Below are 23,200 nucleotides of genomic sequence, written 5' to 3'. Positions count from 1 at the left end.
CTCAGGTTACAAGGGGTCTTGGAGCACAGGTGCTCAGCCGGTTCATCGGGACCCTGGCCGGGGGTATCGAGAGCAGAGAGGTTTGTTTGGCTGGGTTGGGTGCGCAAAGATTCACCTCACGGTCAGGGACAAACAGCTGGCTGGGGCAAAATCAAAGCAGCTGGGCCAATCTTGATGCTGACGTCCCTCGATGGTTGCTTGGTCCTGGTGCAGTGAGGATCTGGGCTGGACACTCATGATTTGTGTTTGGTGCAGGGCTTCCAGTACTCTGGAGGTTGGTACGGCTTAGCTTCGGTTGGTCCCGGTGTCTTCACACTTGGTGGGGAGACAGCTCTGACCTTCCTGAGCACGAGTAGCTTCTCCTGGTCATCTGCAGTGTCAGTCGGGATGAGGAGCTGCAAGGCGGTGGACCGTACTCTGCTTGTCGGTGCCTGCGGACTGCGGGGGAGTAGCTCCTCTACTCCAAGGGAGACTTTAGGTGTTTGTTAAAGTGCTGGAAAGCTACCCAAGGCTTTGTTAGTTCTCCAGCTTGCAGGATGAGTCACTCTGTCTCGATAGCCAAGAGAGGGCTGAGGACCACAGCGTTTCGCGTCAAGGTCCATTTTTCTGCTCAGTTCTCGCTAGACAGTGACTCTTCATCCTTCTTCTGTTGATCTGTCGAATCCGAGTTCCTGGGTTCAGGGGTGCCACCTTAATACTCAATTTAGGGGTGTGATGGGGAGTGACATGTAGTAGCCAATGGGCTACCAATCATTTGGGTGTCTATATCCTCTCTATGACCACTTCCTCTGGGAAGTGGGCATAACCCTGACTCTAAAATGTTAATTCCATCCAAAACAACACGGAGGAATCTGAAAAGTGGGGTCCACATCAGCTAGCCCGACCAAGGGGTGGTGCTGGCTGAATGTGGGCCATGTCGACTCTTAGGTTTTATCTGCACCAAGACACGCAGACTGCAATGGCAATTTGCATGAGCTTGATGCTTAGAGGGGCACAATTCATGCTGCAGCTCTTAGGGACCTTCTTTAAGTTCAATGGCCTAGGTAACAGGGGTACCACTTACTAGGAACTTACAATGGATCCCGAAGGTTTGCATATGGTGGAACAATTGTACAGTTTAGGGAAGGAACACTGGTGCTGGGGATCTGGTTAGCAGGAGCCCAGCACACTATCAGCCAAAAATGCACCAGATACCAGGCAAAAAGGGGGGAGCTACTGCAAAAAAAAACCAGTTTCCCACAATATCTGAAGAGATGTAGTGTAGAAATTCTTCTAGAACAAGTCTGGTACAGGTAGAACTGAGCAGAGCACAGTGGAGACTCCCTTATACGACGTACGGTAGAAAATCTGAGGGACTGGGGCTTCTCACAGGAGTGTTCCAGAAGGTGGGGCAACCTGGTTGGTTCAAACTTACGTTTGGTCTCTTTTTTATAAATGACTATGATATATTACTAAACTGAAGGGCCTGGGGACTTTCTAGTCTACACCCATCATCGCATTGCTTTACTAAGGTACTGTGGGATTCCCATCTCGATGCCAGAGAATGATTCAAGCATGTGTATCTATGAAAGATCCAATACTAAAGTAACATAAGCAACCCAGGACAGGTTTCGCCCTAGTTAATAGGCTCATCAGCCGGGAACAGCTTGGTTTCAGTGACATTGAACATGGGACACACTTCTGGGCATACGCATGCTACTTAGGGTGGTACATGAAGCACATGGGAGGTGATGGGCGGCTGCTTGCAATAAGACTAACCACTGGCAATCGCTCGGGGTAGCACTTCAACACATTGTTCTTTTGCTCACCATGCCACCTCAGTTTGGACCCATCCATAAGCAATCAATGAGCCCATAATTAGGGCGAAACCGGTCCTGGGTTGCTTGTGTTCTTGTTTAGGGAGGACCTGGCTTTACAGTTTGGGCTGGACTGTTCCCTTGAGGAGCAGGGTCAAGACTGATTTTTATATGGCTGGGTCCAATCTGAGGTGGAATGGTGAGCAAAGGAACGATGGTTTGGAGTGCTACCCCGAGCAATTGCCAGTGGTTAGACTTACTGCAAGCAGCCGCCCATCACCTTTTGTGTGCCTCTTTCATTAAGACACACAAGAGATAACAGACTTGACTTATATTTGATCCTCACTCAAAATTGGCACCCACCAAGGAAAGGAATTGAACTTAATCAAAGGCGATGCCTGAGAAACTGGTGAATTGAGTTGCCTAGAACAAGCAAAGGATTAGCACGACGTGTTAATAAAAAGTGCTTTTGACTTATCATAAATTTAGCGTGTATATGTATTTTTGTTGATTTAAACACAAATATATTTAGCAGTTTTAAAAATACAAAAATATAATGATTCTGTAATATTCAATTAGAATAAAAAGAAGTAGTTGCATTGCTGAAGTTCCAGATTATAATACTCCGCACTAAACCTACTTTCCAGACTGTCCGAAATGAATGCAAATATATGCACTAGTTGCATCAGCAAATGTCAGGAACCCCTAAAATGAAAGAAAACAGCTGTTCAAACAAACAAAAAATACCAAACAATAAATATGATTTATAACACAAGCTAAGTGATTTCTCACCAGTATGTTATTCAGTTCACACTTTGCTGAAGGTGTGTGTCGTTTCAGTTAACAATCCTTGATATTCAACAGGAAAGCATGTTAATTATGTTAATTATATTTTCCAGTGGTGTGCTTGCCTATTTTGTCAGGATAAAGGTGCAAAGTGTAGGAAAGGTTATTTGTAAACCTGGTTCTCCAACCATTGAATCTTTGCAGAATTAATCAACGATGATTAACTCTGTCTCTCTGGGATCAAAAACCATTTTTAAAAGAAAAACCTCTTTCAAAAAACGTTTGCAAACACAATGGTGCCTATTCAAAAACTGCATTTTGTAGTGTTGTTATGGACGTGACCATAGGGCCGAGCACAGCTTTTCCGGAGTCCTTTCTCGACCTCAGTGACTATATATTTAGAACGCCATACCAGTCGCCGAGGCCATACAGATCACCATTGCGTAAGTATTGACCACAACAACACCTTACACTAGGACACTTTTTCTTACATGGCATTGGAAAGACATTACATTTTGAATATTTAGCCTTGAGAAAGCTCCAGGCTGAACCCTCATATATCAATCATATTTGGAGACTGAAATATTCCTCAGAATTCCTATAAATATTTCAATAAATTAATCCATGAACAAATGTACATCACCAATTACTTGAATTGCATCTAACTGGAAGGAGAACTCTATTACATTTATTATTGCCTTCCTTTCTTCCCCTTCCCTTAATCTGTCTTGATGGGCATAGTGGTAATGCCTACTTAGTAGAGGTAGACAAACAAAACTATAGAATAAGCCAATAAAGGGCAATACAATCCACTCGGTCCTACCATTCTCCCAAATATATTTGTTTTTACATTGGTGACACAAACCCCTCAATATCAACATCTCAAGATTTAACAGTAGATATGAAAGGTAAACATGTAGTCCGAATTGAATTATTTTCCTCTCACTGATTTAGACCACTTGCATCTCGAATTTTGCAATGCAGTCTAAAAGTCGGTGGTTAATATCCTATATAAACCTCTGAACCAGACCACTAAGGAGGAGAGGCCTTTGAAGCTGGTTATCATGAGAGGTCCTGTCAGATTGCTGGAACATCTACTCTTATGCCAAGAGTTGACCGGGTCTGGTGGCTCAGTGGACAAATGTGTCCATTGCAGGGGCCTGTGTTTGACCTCATGGTCACAGGTTCAGATCCCAGTGGGTCCACTCAGACTTTTATCCATCTGAGGTCGATAAAATGAGTGCCATTGAGTTGGGTAACAATGAAAATCTGTTATTCAGCGCCAAGAGACCTCTGAGTGAATGTGCGCTTTACAAATACACATGTTATGTTATGACCCAGTGATGAGAGGAGCTGAGCCCAGCTGATATTTTCTTTTCTTCTGAAGGCACACTTTCTTCCCGGCGGTAGTTTGATAACACATCTGATCTGCTGTGAACAGGTATGCAGTGCACAGGGCCACACGAAACGCAAGAGGCAAATTAGCTATTCCATGCTCTCATACTGTAGACCACAGAAGTAGTGTGAGGGTAGTAGGATGCTAGGTAAATTCTAGAATCAGAATACATTTATTGATTTAGATCTCATCAGAGATCAACAAAATTTAAAAATAAGAAATGATTCCAATTAAAAGAAGAAAGTTTAAAAAATAACAATCTCAATGCAAGCCCTTATCAATTAATTCATTACTAAAAACAATTTAAAAAACGTATAAAGATTATAACAAATTAGTTCATTAGGAGGTGACTTTGCCAAAACAATCAATTCATCCATTTGAGATATTTTATATTTGAAACACAAAGGTTTTATGAATTGATTTATGAATTGATTTCTAGGAGGCTTCAGGGTTCACTTGGCTCCATTAGCTACTGGCGACATGCTTGGGGGGGTGGCTGGGGTGGGGGGCATTGTTGGGGGAGGTTTACTGGGGATCGGGGAGGGGGGCCTTTTGCTTGTACTGCATTGTGCTAATGGACCACTCTTATGGACGATCTGCATTATGGCACAGATGCCTTGTGGGACGAGAGATATGCTTGTATTACTCTGTAAAGTTCAATAAAAGTCTGTTTAAAAAAAAAAATGAATTGATTTCTAGTTTCCACCACAATAGCATTCCAATGAACAAAAAATACATGCAAAATATCTTGAATCCCAAATGTCAAGTATCCTGGTTCTGTTTCCTTTAGGGGTGTGTTGCCTAGTCTTAACATAAGTATATATCGTCTAACACTATGTTCCAGAGGAAATGTTAAATATCCTTTATTCTGCTTAAAGGATAATCTATCAGAGTAAGACCTATACATTTCTAGGGAAATTGAGCAATATCACTAGTATAACTTATTCTATCGGCAGAATTCTTTTTAGAAACAATTTGAGTTGTGCAGTTTTCCACATCTGTAAGTGGACAATCGTACAATTAACAGGAATTTCATGATTTAAAGAAATTATCTTCCAAAGGAACTTTCTTCCATACAAATTTAGAACTAACCATTTACAAGGGAGATATACTCAAGAGCCTTAAACAAAATAGTGGGAATCTTTGCTCGATAGATATCGTAAAGAGCTTTAAAGAGTTGTCTACCAGAAGAACTGTAGCAAAGCCAGCAAGAGTGCAATGCTGCCACCAACATCAATTTGTTATCCCGGAGCACTGATTTCCTTGATCTTGCAGCCGCTTTAGCAGAGTTCTCATGTGCAGTCTTTCATTCAGTACAATCATAAACAGAAAGCCCTCGAACACAGAAGGTAGGATATCTCACTTGTCAAAGGGTGCTTGGTCACAATCAGAATAGTGCATTTCTGTTGGATTGAAACTTGTTTCTCTTCCAAAGCATACACTTTTGCTTGTTTTGCATCGAGGATCGCGCCAAGATACTGTATCCTCTGAGTTGGTGAAGAGTCAGACTTGCTGTAATTGATATGAAGTCCCAGTGGCGGCCCCTCCGCGATGGCGAAGGAGCGTCGCCCCACTACCTGGCTCAGAGCCAGCAAATGTAAATTAAAACGATGTTCTTGCATCAATATAATTTACATTGGCTGGCTCTTAGCCAATGGTGTTGGGAGGGGCGGGGCCGAGGCATGGGAGGGGGGAGGAGGAGTGCCACGTGCACTCCATTCCCTAAGTGTGCATATGTGTTCCGGCTGGCAGTCTCAGGTCAACCAAAACACACCCATGCAACAGCAGGCAGGAAGAGGAGAGGCAGCGCGACGAGACGCGATGTTGGAGCGGCTGGTGGCAAAAGGTACGTTTTATTTTTTATATTGTATTCCCCCCTGCGTGACGTCTCCCGCGTGACCCCACCCACCCCACCACCCTTCATTTATGGCAGTCGGCGCTGTGAAGTCATCAGTTTGACTGTAGTCTGAAAATCCAGCAGTACTCTCCACCGGTGTTACAGTAGTTCCTGTAAATGCATTCAAAGTTTGACTAACAGCTCCGTCAACATGACTGAGCCGTACCTCAAAGTTTCAATATTGTTTTTATTTTCAAAAGCAAAATTCCAAAACAGCAGTTTGTTTGTGAAAAAAAAACCAACTCATATTGCTATGGAAGTTTTCTCCCATGGTGTGGGAGTAATTTTACAGTTTTTACTGTCAATTACCGCCAGGTTTTACCTGGCGGTGACAGACAGTGAAAACTGACCATATGTTTGCCCACTCTAAATAGGGTGGACAGAAACATGGCCGACCTCTGAAGGCCCTTACTTGGTTGGGCCATCGGAGGTGTATGTAGGCAGTGGAGATGGAGTAGTCTCAGCTGTCTAATATTGAAGTTCCGCCTGACTCAAAATGAGGTTGGCAGAACTTTACTTTTGCAGTGAGGGTACTCTGTTGCCTTTGTAAAGGCGAATACTCCTCTCCAAATTCTAAATCAGGCCCTTAGCACTTTAAGTCCCAATCCGCCACAGTGTAAACTTCTAAAGCCCCCAGGACCCCAGGAGCAACCCTTAGATTCAGACAGAGGCACACAGAAGGGTCCAGTCCAGGTCTAGTTCACACTGGTCAACTGGGCAGTTGTAGGAAGAGGCCCCATGTAGATTGTTTTGTCCCTGTAGCTTTAACAGGACATCAGCCTTATGACCCTTGGAGTCCCTTTATTTGTCCCGGATACAAGAGCGAGAGTAGGTCCAGTCTCCTAGGTCCTACTCAGGTCTCAGGCAGCATATTCAGTCATCTTCTGATCTTCCACAGGGTCAGAAGTGTTCTGAAGTGGGCGCCTGGAGGTACCACATTTATGTCTGAGCTAGTGGGTGAGAATGACCCTTGAGGTGCACTAACTAATGGGGTAAAAATTCCCTGGGCTAAGCCTAATCACTCTGGGCATTTTCAAGATGGCAAAAGTCTTCAACCACACAAATCTTAGGCTCTGGGGGCTGGGTGTGTGTATGGAATGTACTATGGTAATCCAAGTGGCCGCCTACATTTAACACTAAAATCCAGTTTGAGGCAGGTTCTGCACCCAAAACAACCTCAGAAGTCTGGTAGAACAAAAGCTGTGTTTTCAGCAACCAGACAGTAGATATACAAAAAGTGTTTTGGCATCCTCCTTTCCTCCTTTGAAGTGCAAACCAAGTGTTATATTTAAGCCTAGCAGACCTGCCAAACTGGCTTTGACACGTAAATGTCAAAAAGAGACCCTCTGGTATTGGGGTCTGCCTGGCTAGGGGGGGGGGACACAAGAAGGGCCCTACTCAAGTATCAGCTAACATTTGCCTGTGGCAGTGGAGGACTTTTTGAAGTATGCCCTAATTGTCAGATGAAAAACCCCGGCAGGTCTGTAAAGCAGTATGTGACATTCAACCAAAATTTGCAACTTTAATTTAAAAACGGATGCCTTATAGCCCCACCCCTGCAAATTCTGTCAGGTTCAGAGAGGTCATCTCTGCCCATTCACGTCAGGCTATTGTTGGCTCCTGGGAGGTATTTCACACCAATTCTCACCTATTCAAATGTTAATTGCTGGCTGGCTGACTGCAGTGGTGAACAAATGCAAATGGGCCTTCTGAGGCATTAGGCAGGGAAATGGTACATTTCTAAAAGGATCTTTTCCAAAATATTTATTACAAACTGCACCATTTAATTGGATTTTGAATAACTAAATTATTTTACTAGCTGATTCCATTCCAGAGACTCAGTATTTGTATTTACCATTGAAACCTTTTTTTTTTTTTTATTAGGCAACTTCATTACGTACAAAAATATATAAAACATTATTTCCGTTCTATAGAATGCATTAGGAAATACATAATACGTCAGTGCTAAGGCATGTAAAGGCTAAGCCTTTTGCGGCATGGATATGTCACACATACATATTAAATATCATCTAATCAAGACAATACAAAAAAAATAAACTAGAACCTGTTTTTCCAAGAGGTAATAGGCAACCAAATTTGGGCACCACGTTGTCTAGCCTTCTTACCCTTGGCTAAATAGATTGCCATTTCTTGATTGGATGTTCCCAAAAAACTGGTTATCCAAACTTGGAGGTTGGGAGAATCAATATCTTTCCATTGTGTAGCCAATATTAATCTATATACAGCCATGCCCAGAAACAAACATAACTCTTCTTCCTTACTGTGACCAAGGGTATTATCATAGCCTAACAGGAAAAGAGTCGGAGACATATGAACTTTATGCCCAAATACCTCTTCCCAGAAGTCTGATATTTTAACTTTAAGAGTAGTTAATTTGCTACATTCAGCGAACATATGTAATAAATGGGCCGGACCTATGCCACACCTGGGACATTTATCATCTATTCTTTTTCCCCATGAAAACAATTTTGCTGGTGTAAAATATAAGTTGTATATGGTCTTATAAAGTTGGGCCTTAAGGGTTGATGTTAGAAAAACCTTATCAGCAAGGGAAAGGACCTTATCTATATCAACATTTGCATTATTCAATTTAGATGCCCAGCGTGATTCCGTTCTCTCCAAATCGTCCTGTTGTTGTTCCAGCAACAGCTCGTAGAGTATGCTTATACTAGAATTTTTCTTCCCCCCAATATATTCAAAAATAGAAACATTCGACATTGAAATGTTTGAGAGCTTCGCGGAAAGAATGGAATTTATTTGGATATACTTGAAAAGGTCAGAGGCCGTAATGTTGAATTTTATTTGGAGATTGGAGAACCTCGCGCTGGGCGCAGCGTCTAGAAAATCACCCACTGATACCACTCCAAGGCCCTCCCACCTTTTAGCGATATCATCATTGACTTGCCTAGAGAAAAGGAAGGAGTGCCATAGTGGTGTATATTTATTGATTTTTGAGATATCAAAATGTTTGGCAGTTTTCTGCCAAACCCTGCAAGCGCTGTCAATAATTTTAAACTTAACCTTCTTGTAATACGATGGCTCAATCTGTCTCAACAATAAACCTTTTGCTTTCTCCCCTACAGTTAACTCATATATTGAGGGGATCCCAATCCTGGCTGTGTTGTAACATAATGGATTTATGTTAAATAGTGGAAACATCCCTTGGAGAAGACTGGCCCAAAAATATAAAGTTATGTTTGGAAGCCCCAGACCCCCTCTCTCCTGCGGAAGGGATAAGAATTTTGAGGATCTCCTAATTTTACCGTATCCCCAGATAAACTTAGAAATTTGTGTTTCTAGAGCTATAATCATCTTGTCCTCAACTAAAATAGGGATCGCGCGAAAGAAATACAGTATCCTCGGGAAAATGTTCATTTTGACAAAATTAGCCTTACCGATAATTGAGAGATTTAGACTATTGACCCTCAGAAGGTCCTTTTTTATGTTTGCGAGCATGGGGTCGTAATTAAGTTTGTTAATATTTTCACTCTGCGGAGATATAGAGACGCCCAAATAAACAGCGTTGGTTGACTTTCTGGGATCATTGAATAAAATATTATTTATACAGATAAAACAGTTTTTTCGCGATTCATAGAATATCCGGACATGACTCCGAAAGACTGAGTTATATTCTCAATTTCTTCGATTGCCTCGATGGGGTTTGGTGTTACAACCGCCACATCATCGGCGTAAGCCAGTATCTTAGTTTCGTGCGTACCTGTTTTAATCGATGTTATCGCAGTACTTGCCAGTAATTTCTTAATCAAAGGATTTATATATAGGGCAAATAATATTGGGGAACAGGGGTACCCCTGCCTTGTGCCCCTTCGAATTTTAAATGATCTAGATTCTAGGCCCATCGTCTGAACTTTCGCAATTGGATCTTGATACATTGCTTGTATCGATCTAACAAAGCCGTCCCCAAAGTTGTTAAAATCCATTATTGCCCACATATATTTCCATGAAACTCGGTCGAAGGCCTTCTCGGCATCAAGGAGGATCATGGACATCCGACCCCCCGTCGCAGCCATGATATCAAATAGTGAAATAACCCTATGGGTATGATCCGTAGTTCCTTTGTGAGGAATGAAACCATGCTGCCACGGGGAGACCAGATGTTCCACCACCCTCCTGAGCCGATTGGCCAAGACCGTTGCATATATTTTTGAGTCTGAATTTATTAAGGAGATAGGGCGATACGAAGTGGGAAGTTCTGGAGGCTTACCCTTCTTGGGAAATATCATTATGTTAGTCTCCTTCCAAGATAAAGGTGTATTTCCATTCCCCTGTATCCCTATACAGAGATCTAATATAAATGGTATAATTACCGATCCCAGAATTTTATAGAGGTCTACGGGGATCTTATCCGGACCGGCAGCCTTGCCAGATGCAAGATCCATTAAAGCCGCTTGTACCTCAGCTAGAGTAATATCTTTGTCTAGTTCTTCTCTAGTGCTTGCGTCAAGAATATTATTGACTCCACAACCCATTAGCCAAGCCCGTAGTGATTTTTTAATCTCGTCCAACTCGAGAGACTCTTCGTTACTATAAAGGTTTTCATAATATCCCTTAAAGACCTCTAATATCTTAGCTGGTTCGGTATAAATCATACCGTTTGCATGGATATTATTGATTTTGTTGAATGATTGTTTTTGTCGGGTACGAAGGGCTAATTGCTTTCCGACCCTCTCCCCGTCCTCGTATAATTTATTTCGGTTAGTTTGGAAGGTTTCCGCTGCTTTCTGATTGATCTTACTGTTAATCATAGTTTTCAGAATTATCAGTTTGCGTAATGTGACTTTACCGTCACCTCCTTCAATTATAACGGTTGTATGTTCCTGCTCTGCTTTGGCTAGGTCTAACATCTGCTGCTGGTTAACCAGGGCTGCCTCTTTCTTTAGTTTGGCTACAAAACTCATAGTTTCCCCCCTAAGAGCAGCCTTGAAGCAGTCCCAGACCATAACCCTCGATGTACTATAGCGATTACAGTCGAAATATCCCTGTACCCAAATCTTTATGTGATCAATATATTCTTTATTTGCGAGAAGTTTTCTGTCGAATGTCCAATTAAATCGGGGCCTATACAGATTAGACAGATTGATAGTGAGGGTAAGCATATTATGGGCAGAGAGTACCTTGGGACTTTTCTCGATTTCGGCACCAGAAGCCTGATCACTGACCACCCACATATAATCAATTCGTACGTATTTATTGTGTGGAAATGAAAAGTAAGTGTAACCAGGATCAGATTGTTGTTAAAAAGCCCAGATATCTATTAAGTCCAGGCTTTCTCTGAGTTGGGAGCATGCTCTATAAACTTTAGGTTTTCTTCCTGTGTAGGTGGACATATACTGATTATACGCCATTCCTACATGTTTAAAAGAAATATTCAAATCGCCACACAATATCAATGCCTTGGGCCAAGAAGCGAGCTCAAGCTCTAAGTCTTCAAATATATGTGGATCGTCTTGATTAGGAGCATAGACTGAACACATTGTGATTCCAGGTTCTAATTCAATGATGACCCATCTTCCAGAAGCATCTACTAACTTACGTTTAGCTTGCCCCAAAACACCTCTGGCAAAAATAGCTACACCACATGTTTTTGAAGTCTGTGAAGTGTTTGCTAACAAATTATACCCAGGCATTCTTGGTAAGTCTCTATCTTCCCATGTAATGTGGGTTTCTTGAAAGCAGAGAATGTCATAGGGCCCTTGTTTAATTAATTCATAGATACTAGCTCTCTTAGCTCTGTCATTAAGCCCAGCCACATTCCAAGAGCATATTTTTAACTTCCCCATAGCATCGAGCAATTGATTTCGGAGATTATCTCTTCATAAAAATAAAATAACATACTCTTTATTGCTTTAGAATACACTATACGTAAGAAGTTGCCTTTTTTTCCCTTGCTTTTTCCACCCTTCCAACTTTCACCCCCCCTTCCACCCCTGAGCCCAGCTGCCACCCCCACACCCCTCCCCCCACACCCTCAGTGAGGCTTTTAGACTCAATAAGAGTCTATGTGATGAATGTGCGTTTCGAGGACCGGCGCTGGAGTTTTAAGTCATCGTGATGACCTTTACAAAAAATCAGTAGCTCCTCTTATTTATTACACAAAGAGCATAAAGCTCGGCTATTTTATAGTAAATAAGAAAAGTAGCCAAAGGACGTACCCTTACACCTTAATATAGATTTCGTTTCTATAGTGAGTACGACCAGATGTCACAGAGACTTTAGTAAAAACTTTAACAAAACTTAGATCGAAAGCTAAATCATAAACCATCTAAGTATTCCTTGGCCTTGATCTCAGATGTGAAAAATGTTGTTGTCCCCCCATTAATTATTTTGAGACGGGCTGGGTTATTCAGATAGGCCACCACTTTCTTCTCCTGGAAAGGTTTAATCAGCTGGCGAAGACGCCACCTTCTTTCCACAGTAGCGTGGCAAAAATCAGGACGCACAAAATAGGAAATAGTGCCACTTACACGCTTTGCCTCCGGCCTATGTTTCTCGGATATTGCCTGCCTAAGGAGAAAGTTACCGAAGTAGACTAGGATTGCTCGAGGATACCCCCCCCCCCCCCCGGGCGTGTGGGCTCTTTTAGATACATAGGCACGCGGTGCGCCCGTTGTATTTCTAAATCCCAGTTCCAAGTGGACAATTCTGGTAGAGAGTCACGAAATAGTCTAATAATAAAAGACCGAGCATCCTCCCCTTCTAATGACTCCGGGACACCAAGAACACGAAGGTTGTTTCTACGAAGGCGGTTCTTGAAATCCTCTAACTTCCATCTTACATCAGAGAGCTCTGCTTCATGTGACTCTACTAACTCATAGTTTGTAGTTATCTCAGTTTCATTGGACACTATACGAGACTCAAGGTCAGTCAACCTATCTCCAAATGTGCTAACGGTTTTATTTAATCTCCGTACCACCCCTTGTACTTTTCGGAGAGTATTTTGGGCCTTACGCCCATCCTGTGCTGTCTCTTCCCTGTGTGCTGCAATAGCTTGGAGAACAGTTTCCATTACTGTATTCAGAGTAGCCGGTGAGCCGGAGGGCAGATCCGTACAGCTAAGAGGAGCAGATTGGTGGGGTGGACATAAGGCGTTAGTCTGCGTATATAGTTGTTGTGGCGTTGGATGCATAGTAGGGATATAGTCCCATACCAGTTCAGTTGCACCATGATGGCCCTTTTTTTTTCTGACTACTGTTTTTTTAGCTCCGCGGCCGGAGTCATCCTCATTGTCGCTGTCCGTTGATGTCTCATCCGACACTTCATACTCATCTGGAAAAGAGTAAAAGTCACTTGGGTCCTTTTCCGCGTCTGTATCTGCAGCTTTCCTGTTTGTCTCGGCACTACAAACCGCTTTCTCAATGGTTATATCTTGGACACCAACTAGATGACTCAGTCCCTCCAAACTAGGCGTGATAGCCGTTTGATTTTGTAAGGTCACATTTCTGCCAGCGGTGCCAGCCGTGGTCTCCTTAGGTGATGCCTCGGGTACTGCTACAGGAGCTACCCTGCATTCCATAGCCTTATCGCTGATTTTAGCTGTGCTCAAATGTTGTAGAATAGATACAGGGGAGGCAGTGTGAAGCATTTCCTTTGGATTTCTATTTGTGACTATGCCTGGGTTTGGCTGGAATGGAATAGAAATAGTGGGGGCACCTTGAGGAGCTTCCTTGACATTTGCTGTATCATTAGCTGTAACAACAAGATTTTACACCATCATATACCCCACAAGTAGATCAGAGCTTGCTTCATTACCTGGAGCTCCAAGGATTTTGCAGGTTTCTGAGCTCGTCAAACAATTCTGAAGCCCGGCCTCTGCACTCCCTGGCTTGCCCTGCCTTGATTGACCTGGAAGCGCTCCACCCGGTGTTCGGCGAAGGAGTACAGCAACTGTAGGGACGGTCGCACTCCCTTTCCCCATGGATACAGCTCCATGCCTCGGAGCCCTGGCGCTGAAACCCGCGTCCGTTTCCTTGGTGGCCCGCTTTCCATTTGTAGCGTCCTCGCGTTGTGCCTGCCTTGTCGCCGCCGCTGCTGCAGCCCTTGCCTTGGCAGCGGTGGTGCGTCCAGCATTTTTTGGGGGCATCGCTGAACTCTCCTTATTATCGTTGTAAAAAGAACGCTGACCTGAGTCTCCGGTAATTGTTTCTGCCGGACACCGCATAACTGCTCCCTCGGCTCCCCTGACACCAGCAGTTGTTCTCGACAGAGGAAACGGCTAACAGAGAGACCGATAAGCGAACCGAGAGTCTTTAGGTAAGCTCCTGTACTCCCGTTAGATCCGGCACTTAACGTTTTAGTAGTTTGCAGCACCATCAGGGAACTTAACGAATATGATCGCTTTACACATTATTCTTAATCGGTAAGTTCCTTATTATACTCCTTCTCCTGCAGAAAATGCTCCGTAGGGGGCTTTCGCTTTTGGATTGTAAGAAGCTCAGAGCTCCGAGCTAGTCCGAGCTAATCCCCAGCACCGGTCCTTCCGCACCATGGTCTCACTCGACCGCCATCTTGCCTCCTCTCCCTTCTTTCATAATTTACCATTGAAACCTAGTGTTTTCCTAAGGAACAGTCATTCTTGCTACAGTGAAAATAAATGTTGAGGCCTTTTCACTGTAAGGACATGTGAAACATTAAGCTTTTACATGTTCTACTTTTAAATACCATGCACACTGCCTTATGGGCAGTACGGTCTACTGAGAGGTGACTTATGAATATTTAAAAGCAAGGTTTCGACCATTCAAAGGGGGTTGTTTGTCAGGTTGAATTTGCAGTTTACAACTGCAAGAGCCAGGCTACAAATAGTAGGCCTGCGGTCATGTCTGCACTGTCACTGTTGTACATGGCACAATGGTTGCTGCAGTCCAATAGTGACATTTAACTTACAGGTCCTGGGTACACGTTATACCATTTACTAGAGACTTATAGGTAAGTTAAATATGCCAATTAAGGGGGAGCGGAACTTGCCTGGCTCCAATATGGCCGCAAACTAGAGGAGCTCCGTGAGCCCATCTGAATATCCTACATTATCCTCCTGCCCATAGACAGTGTGATGCACTGCGAGCTGTGAGGACGACCCTGGGCACACAGACGGCCTGCCGCTGCCGAGTCTCCAGCCCTGAAACACGCTCTTGGCACGGAGAACGACGATTGTGGTGATGCGGGCGGTGCATAACCTGTGATCGCTCAGAGTCCAGGCTGCGCCCAGATCCTGTTGACAACAGGCCCGTTTGTTCTGGGCAGGTTCTCCGCGAGCCACTCCTCGCCGTGGTGTCTCGGTGAGGTGGGCTCTGCGTGGGGGGGGGGGGCTCAGTGAACCTGTGCGACTACCTTGAGGCTGCAGCGGTGAGCTCTGGCCTGCAGTGGAACGTAGGGTCATTGACCTGCTGGCCCGGTGGCCTGGGAGGAGCTGCGGTCCCACCGCTATCTCGCGCTGCCGGCTCTCCCCAGAATACGGTGTTAGACGGGCTGTCGGACCAGATGCCGTGGGGTTGTTGCTGCTCAGGCCTGCCCCTATTAACAGACCGAGGGCCTACTACGAGCCTGCACTCAGGTAGGAAGAGAGTGAAGCAGAGTGCACAGCGCTGAGATTTTGGCAGCGGCCCACTTGCCCGATAGAGTATACATCACTCTTTTATTGTTAACTCATTGCTACTGGAGGCCTGACGGTCTGAGTGGAAGGAGGCTGGGTGGCCCTAACAACATGCCCTTTGATGCCACATAAATGAACAGTAGTCCACGCGTGGTCGACAGGGGAGTTTGGCCAACCTGCCTGTGGTACTGCCTCTCACACAGTATGACGTGCATTTGGGGTGCCCATCAATTGGATTGTCCCCACAGTACTATTTGGTTCCAAGCACTGAGTGACGGAGGTGCTGATCATCATGGGCAAAACAGACACATTGCAGGCCAAGCTCCAAATTCCACCATGCAAGACACCCAGGCACACAGAGGCTGAATCAGGCACTGCGGAGTCTAACAATCTTCCCACAGAACAAGATTTAAAACAGATTCTGGCTGCAATGCAGCGCAGTTTCACAGAGATTGATGGCAAAATTGAAGCACTCTCTTACAGAATGGATTGTATGACTTAGAGGTTATACAAACACACGGAGAGGCTCGACACAGTGGAAAAGAGCGTGTCAGAAGCAAAAGATATGATCAGTGCTAAAACCACTGCCCATACCAAAATGGACAAACTGCTGTATGTCCTACAAGCAAAGGCCAAGGATTTGGAGGCACGCTCGAGACAACGTCTGGATCGTCGGAGTGGCAGAATCAACGAACATTGAAAATATGGAGAGATATGTTGAACAGCTCCTTGTGGTGCTATTGGGTAGAGAAACTTTCTCGTAATTCTTCGTAGTCGAAACGCGCCCATCGCACCTTGATGCCCAGGTCTATCCCTGGAGCTAATCCGCAGCCAATAGTAGCCCGCCTACTGAATTACAGGGATTGAGATGCTGACCTCAGTAAGGCAAGAGAACTGAAGGTACTGCTACACGACGGCATGGATTTATCTCTCTACTCAGACCTTCCTCAGCAGATTCCCGTTGTCAATTTACCCAAGTAAAGAGAAAGCTTTGTGAACTGAATCTGGAATACAGCATGCTCTAACAAGCAAAGTTACAAATCCTATCAGAGGGGAAACCATATCTTTTCACAGATCCGAAACAAGTCCTACAGTTTCTTAAAAGATACAATGGCGCAGGTTCCCACGGGGGCTCCCCCAGGGCAGCTTCCAGTGCAGACACTGATATACATAACTGAGAGAACCTAAAAGAAGACTGACACTTTTTGCAACCAAGAGTGGAGGGCGATTGGTTGAGTGCTGGGCGGAGCTGTTTCTGACACCTGGGGGGAGTTCGCCATGGGTAATCTGTGTGTCTAGCCCTCTGGCCGTCCTGCTACAATTGGCTGACTCTGCAGCGCCCAGATCTCTGTCTCCACTCCCTAATCCCTAACAATGCCACTCATGTTCCGACTATGTTGGTCACAAAGTGGCGAGAGGATGACTTATCGCATTTTGGGGGGCGGAAATGTTATATCTTCCATTTGTTATAAGCTGTATTCTCTTAGGGTGCTTTTAACCTTCTGTCATGATCCGAACGGGTTGGTAGTTAATTGTTAAATGCTGAGGTCTCTACTGCAGAAATGGGGGGGGCACTGACACTGTCACATGGGACATCAACTCTATTGGGCATTACATGGAACCCGTTAGCGGGTGATGTCCACCCCCATGTGTGCCCCACCACACGTAGGAATTTATTTCTTGTTTTAAGGATTTTGTCTGGGAGGAATGGGGCAGGATTTCAACCTGCTATGCTGAGTTGGGGTGTACATAGAATGAGAGGGTGTATTTGTGGCGTATTTGTTCTTGTTGTAATCTATGACAATGTGCCAGTACAATGGCTGGTTAAGTGTGCAAGAGATCTGGACGAGGTCAGGGAGAGATAGGTGACCTAGATAACACTGCTGCTAATCAACGAGTCCCCCCTTACATCAAATTCCTCACGTGGAACGAGAGGGTCCTGGATGATCACAGGAAACTCCGTAAGGTACTAGCGTACCTGAGAAGACATAGTATGGATGTAGCGATCCTGCAAGAGATGCATGTACCTATAAACAGTGGTCTCCTAACAAAATGCAGATTACAGGGGTTGTTTAGTGCGGCGGGTTTCACCTCGCATGCACGGGGGTGCTGATACGGGTCAATAATGTGTCTGGTATTACACTACAGGAATTCCATATAGATCAAGCGGGCAGGTTTGTCATCGCCCGCTGCTACAGAGATGGAGAGATGTTCTTATTGGTTGGAGTCTATGGACCCAACCACTACGACCCACAATTTTACAGTACACTAAGTGCACGCTTGCATCAATGGGGAGACCTGCCACAGATATGTGATGGCAATTTTGACCAAATAATTGGCCCTAATAGAGATCATTCAAAGGGTTCTCCACGTGGCCCCTCTTCTGCCGCCAGGGCGATCATAGGCATGTCAGAAAACGTAGGCCTAGTCGATATATGGAGACACCGCGCACCTGAGAAAGCAGGTTTAATGCACTATTCGGAAGCGCACAACACTCATACCCATATTGATGTCTGGTTGGTATCCAGAGTCTTGGTGCCACGAGTTTTAAATGTGATCGGCTCCCGAGAACTCTTTCTGATCATTCGCCCGTAGTGTTGGACATAGCTCTCCGATCTTGGAAATTCACTGCGTTCTCTTGCCACATCCCGCCATACTCTTTACGAGACTCAGTATTCAAGGCGGAACTAGCGCAGGAGATTTTTTCAGCACAATATGGGTACTGTCTCCAGCTTTAGTACGGCCTGGGAAACCTTCTAAGTTTATATTAGGAGCACCATGATCTCAAATGCAGGGGGACCCAAGTCCCTGAGATCTAGACTAGCTTCTTCGGAGAGGAAGCTAGCTCAATTGGAAATAGATCACTAATGGACAGGTAATGCTCCAATGCTCAAAGACATCAGAGACAAGCTTGAGGAATTTCATGAGACAACAGATTCTGAAGTTAAGCATCTAGGCAAATATGCCACTGCCAGAGTGTATGAGGAGGGAGAACGTCCAGGCGCCACTTTGCTGCATTAATGCACCCCAGAAGAGATTTGGGAGTGGTCATGGAAATATTAGATGAAACTGACCAGCCGGTATATGATTTGGAACATATAGCAGATAGGTTCCGCAGATACTACTCTGAGCTTTACCGCTCCCCCGTGGCCCCTGATGTAGAGGCTGTGACGGACTATCTGGAGCACATCCGTATGACATGGCTTACAGTGGAGCACAGAGAACACCTGTGGATCCAGCAGAAATACAGGCTGAGCTCAGTACTGATGGCCTCACAATGGCCTTCTACAAGGCCTACCAAGACTTATTGATCCTGCATCTAGTCACTCTCTCCGAGGGGATGGTTGAGACGAAAGAAATGCCGCCCACAATGAGGGAGGCACTCAGTGTTGCCATCTTAAAACTGGATAAACCATCCAATAACTGTACTTCATAAAGACCCTTGTCGTTGCTAAATGTAGACAATAAGATTTTTGCCAAAATTCTGGCCAATCATCTGGCTCCACTGGTACCAGGAATAGTCCATCCTGAACAAGCGGGTTTTGTCCCAGGAAGAAGTATCACCTATAACCTTTGCACTTTACTTGGCCTGATGCAACAGATAGACCCGGAAGTGAAGGCTGCAGCAGTTTTTTAGATGCCGAAAAGGCATTTAATTCAGTGGATTGGGAACTTATGCAGGCAGTACTGCACAGGATTGGGGTGGGAGATGTGCTCTTGCACTTAATTGCGCGCCTCTACAGGGCACCTACTGCCAGAGTCCGAGTAATTAACCATGTTACAGTGCCCTTTGAGATTGCTAGGGGTTCCTGCCAGAGATGCTCCTTTTCACCCTTATTATACGCGCTGGTGGCTGAGCCACAGTCCTGGGCCCTAGGAGACTACCACAGCCACATGGGCCTGCAATTCCCGGGACATCAGTTTATAATATCAACATGTGCGGACAGTACACTTCTGTTCATTCACGATCCCGGAAATAGTCTCCTCCCCCATACTCAGGAAAGTGATCCAGTTTGGTGCCCTCTCTGGACTTCGAGCAAACTGGAGTAAGTCCACCATCTTTGCTTTGACCCCTTCCACCCTACAACCAACAATAGAGAACAAACTCTATACAGTACTTGGTTATAATGGTCCACACTGATCCGACTATAGTTAAATTGAAAACTACAGAAAAGCAATGCAAAAACTGGACGTCAACATAGGTCACTAGATTAAACTACCACTGTCTTTAGTTGGGCGTATAGCCCTGATGAAAATGATAGTCTTGCCCAGGTTCCTATTTCTATTCCAGAATATTACTATGTCCTTACTGCGAACACGCTAATCGCTTATCAAATTAGCCTGGGCTGGAAGCAATCCAGGGTCAAATGGGAAGTCCTCACATTACCATATGACATGGGGGTGTTGAACGCACCAGAATTAGAACAGTTTTACAATGCGGTGCAATGTGCACACGCCGATTACTGGCTACACGGATCGCAAGACTTACCACATCTACATGTAGAAAGGGATGCCGCTCTTCCTCATACTTTACCTCAAACCCTCTTTTGCAAGCCATCCAGACAGCACAGTACATTCGACTCATTGAACTCTACGGAACTGGCCTGGAGAGGGCTGATGGCAAAGCATTCAGGCTCCATATTATACTCCCCTCACATTTTGCTTGAGTGGTGCTTATGGTTCCGAGTGGAAAGGGAGAAGGTGGTCACTAAAGCTCCTCACTCACGAGACATACGCAAAATGGGAGACTTTTTTAGTGATGGTCATGTCAATAGTCGGGAGTAGGTGGTCCAGGGTGCGACTGACCAGACGGTTCTCAAAGGTTTCCAGTACTTTAGGGCTCGTCAGTCTCTGCAGGACCTCCTGGGGGATGAGATGCAGGAGCCTTTGGAAATTCCAGCATTGTCGCTTTTGATTCAAAATTATTTCCCTGTGAAACTAGTAACAAACTTATATGCTCTTGCACAGGAGGCCAGGTGACCAACAATGCTTGAGGTTCGGGTAGACTGCCAGAGAGTTCTCGAAAACAACATAGATAATAAAACATGGCAATACTGCTGTACCAGGACAGGGGAGGTTTCTCTTAATGGTAGGCACCGACTCATTCACTTCAAAGACGTAAATCATGTTTACTACACACCTGAGAAGCAGAATCGCTATGGTCTACATGACTCTGCAGAGTGTCTACATTGCTGCGCTCCTAACGCTGGCTTCCTACATACGGCATGGCTCTGTCCTGACATCATGATGCTCATTACTGGCCACACGTTAGAACCCGATCCCTTATTGGCTCTACTGGTCCTGGTTAGAGAGGTACTGTAGTACTAGAGGCACTCTTGTGGTCTGACACCCTGTGATGACCTTTGACTACCATTATTTTAATTGACTTTAGAGTGTTATTTTATCCTAGCCTGAATGTACGACGGTCCTGCATATGCCTTGTTTCTCTTAAAAGTTTCTTTCTTGTAATTTTGCATTCTTTCAGTGGGAGCTGTCACGGAGTAGGACAGCCTTGCCAAGAACAGAATGTGTGGGATGTGCATTTGAAAGCATGAGAGGGAGAGAGAGGTGTGGAATGTACTTTTTGATCTCGAAGTGCAGTGGTATGAGCATTGGTGCACATATGTGCACTATGTTGTACATTGAGAGATGAAGTATGTGATGCTATAAGGCAGTGGTGCACAAATGTGCATTGTGTTGTACATTGGTAGAATTATGAAGTTCCTACTATTGCCTTTGACATGGCCTCATGTCATCCTGAATTCTGACTTTGCCTTGCTTGAGCTTTTTCTGCATGCACAGCAGCGCTTGCAAGTTGTTTGGGTTATTCACGTACAAGGATTGTTTTTGTGAGAGATTGTTTAATGTACCCGGAAAGCTTTGTGAGCTTCGTCAAGATAAAGGCTGGAACATGCAAGATTGGAGAAGGGGACGTGAGAACCCCTTCCTGCCAGGGAATGCTTGCTTGGAACCTGGCCAGTTCTGGTAAGATTCCTCCTGGCATGGGGGAGGTCCCTCTCGAACCTTCTAGTGTGTTTTGAGATTATAAAGCTGAGGGTTGTTGACTTAGAAACCGGGAGTTTGGAATCCGAATGGGCACGGACGTGCCTACTTCGGAGCGTGGAACCCCGGTTGCTGAGGCTCTTATCCCCGGCTGTTTAATTCCTCCGTTCAGGAGTGGGCTGAGATGCAGTGTTTGCACCAGGTGAAGTATTGAGTTTTGACTAGTGCCATTGTGATGCGTGGTTCCAGTGGCTGTAGGCATTTGAAGTGTTTAGTTTTGGTTATTGCCATTGTGATGTTTGGCCAGTGGCTTTGATCATTTGAGGTGTTTTCTTTGTGATGTGTGAGTGAGTTGAGGTTCACATCCAAAGTAATCATTTGATGTATATATATCTTTCTGATCTCTTGCAAGACGTCCAGTATATTTGCTTGAGTCCTATCTCATATTATTTGCGGCTTGTTTATTCATCAGTATTATTCATGCATTATTATTGCTTGCATATAAACATATATATATATATCTGTGTATTCTAATGTTCTGCATTTGGCATATGGGAAAGCCTTTCTGTTAGAGAGCATTGTATAAAATAAAACCCCAAGCCTTATTCTAAACGAGAGAGTCCTTGCATTTTGTAAAATAAAACCCTTTTCCAAAAGGTGTTGTTTGTATTGTGTTATGTCTCCTGCTTCGCCGAGTGTTGAGCCACCGTGTGGGAGCGTATTATCTGAGAGGCGAAAGCAAGACAGGTACACAAGGGGGTGAGAAAATCGGTGGCACTTGGGCTTCTGATGGCCAAACGCAGGGTAGCTATGCGATGGGCCCGAGGCCCGCCTCCTACTCTGGAAGCCTGGCACAAAGACATGCTACACTGCAACACACAATCTGATGTTTATAGTGCTCTTCTCCCCCCACAGAGTCGACCAAGAGATATTTGGGGTCCGTACCAAACTTATCTGGTGGGTAAGGAGACAGGGGAGACGGAGGGTGAAAGTGAGGAGTCATCAGAAGCTTTATGTTATTTGTTGGATACCTTTCACTCTTGCATGATAAATAGCAGAACTTTGGCCTTTTTTATTTTTAGCTCTGATGGGTGAATTTGAGGGCTACCATGGTGCTATTGAGTGGAGGTGGTTATTTAATAGGGGGGGGGGGGACGCACTGAGAAATGTCATTCATGTCATCTGTACCGAATCCTGATCTCTGTATCTCTGACATGTATATTACTGTGATGCTTTCAGCCTACCGCCACTTGTATTTTGTAATCCTTTGCAAACAATAAAAGTTTATTAAATAAAAATATATGCCAATTAAGAGTATACCAATTTTAGCATGTTGAAAGGAGAAGCACAATCATTTTACCACTTGTTAGCAGGGGTATATTGCACAGAGTTCTACAGCCAGCAAAAACCTTGGGGTACACCACGCAAAAGATGGTAATCTCCAACACAGGCTTTAAATGATAAAGAACACTTTCCCTTTGCACTGCCTCAACCTGCGTCAATTTAGGTCTCCTCAATATTGGGTCAACATAGGGTTTTAAAGAGGATCTACTCTTTTCTTTTGATCAGTTTACAATTCTCAATATTTTCTATTAGCTGTGACATCAGTAAATCAGCTCTTAGATACTCATAAGGTTACCTTTTCATTTGTCAAATCTATTGGTGTCAGTCTTCTAACTGATAATGAATTGAGG

The 23,200-nt window shown here is 44.5% G+C and overlaps 1 protein-coding gene across 1 annotated transcript in view; it reads right to left on the bottom strand.

The window, feature by feature from the left end:
- The window catches only part of RAD9B (RAD9 checkpoint clamp component B), a gene marked incomplete at its 5' end in the record, with an annotated part of 711,521 nt that overhangs the window by 280,726 nt on the left and 407,595 nt on the right, over positions 1 to 23,200 (bottom strand). The window contains one exon of the mRNA XM_085632854.1: positions 2,437 to 2,501. Coding sequence (XP_085488980.1) covers positions 2,437 to 2,501 — 65 coding nt within the window. The remainder of the gene's footprint in view (positions 1 to 2,436; positions 2,502 to 23,200) is intronic.

This window comes from Triturus cristatus, chromosome 11 (genome assembly GCF_964204655.1).
Source record: "Triturus cristatus chromosome 11, aTriCri1.1, whole genome shotgun sequence".
In the NCBI taxonomy this organism is placed as follows: Eukaryota; Metazoa; Chordata; class Amphibia; order Caudata; family Salamandridae; genus Triturus; species Triturus cristatus.
The sequence above is the reverse complement of the archived record's forward strand: the minus strand, read 5'-3'. Positions and strand labels throughout refer to the sequence as shown.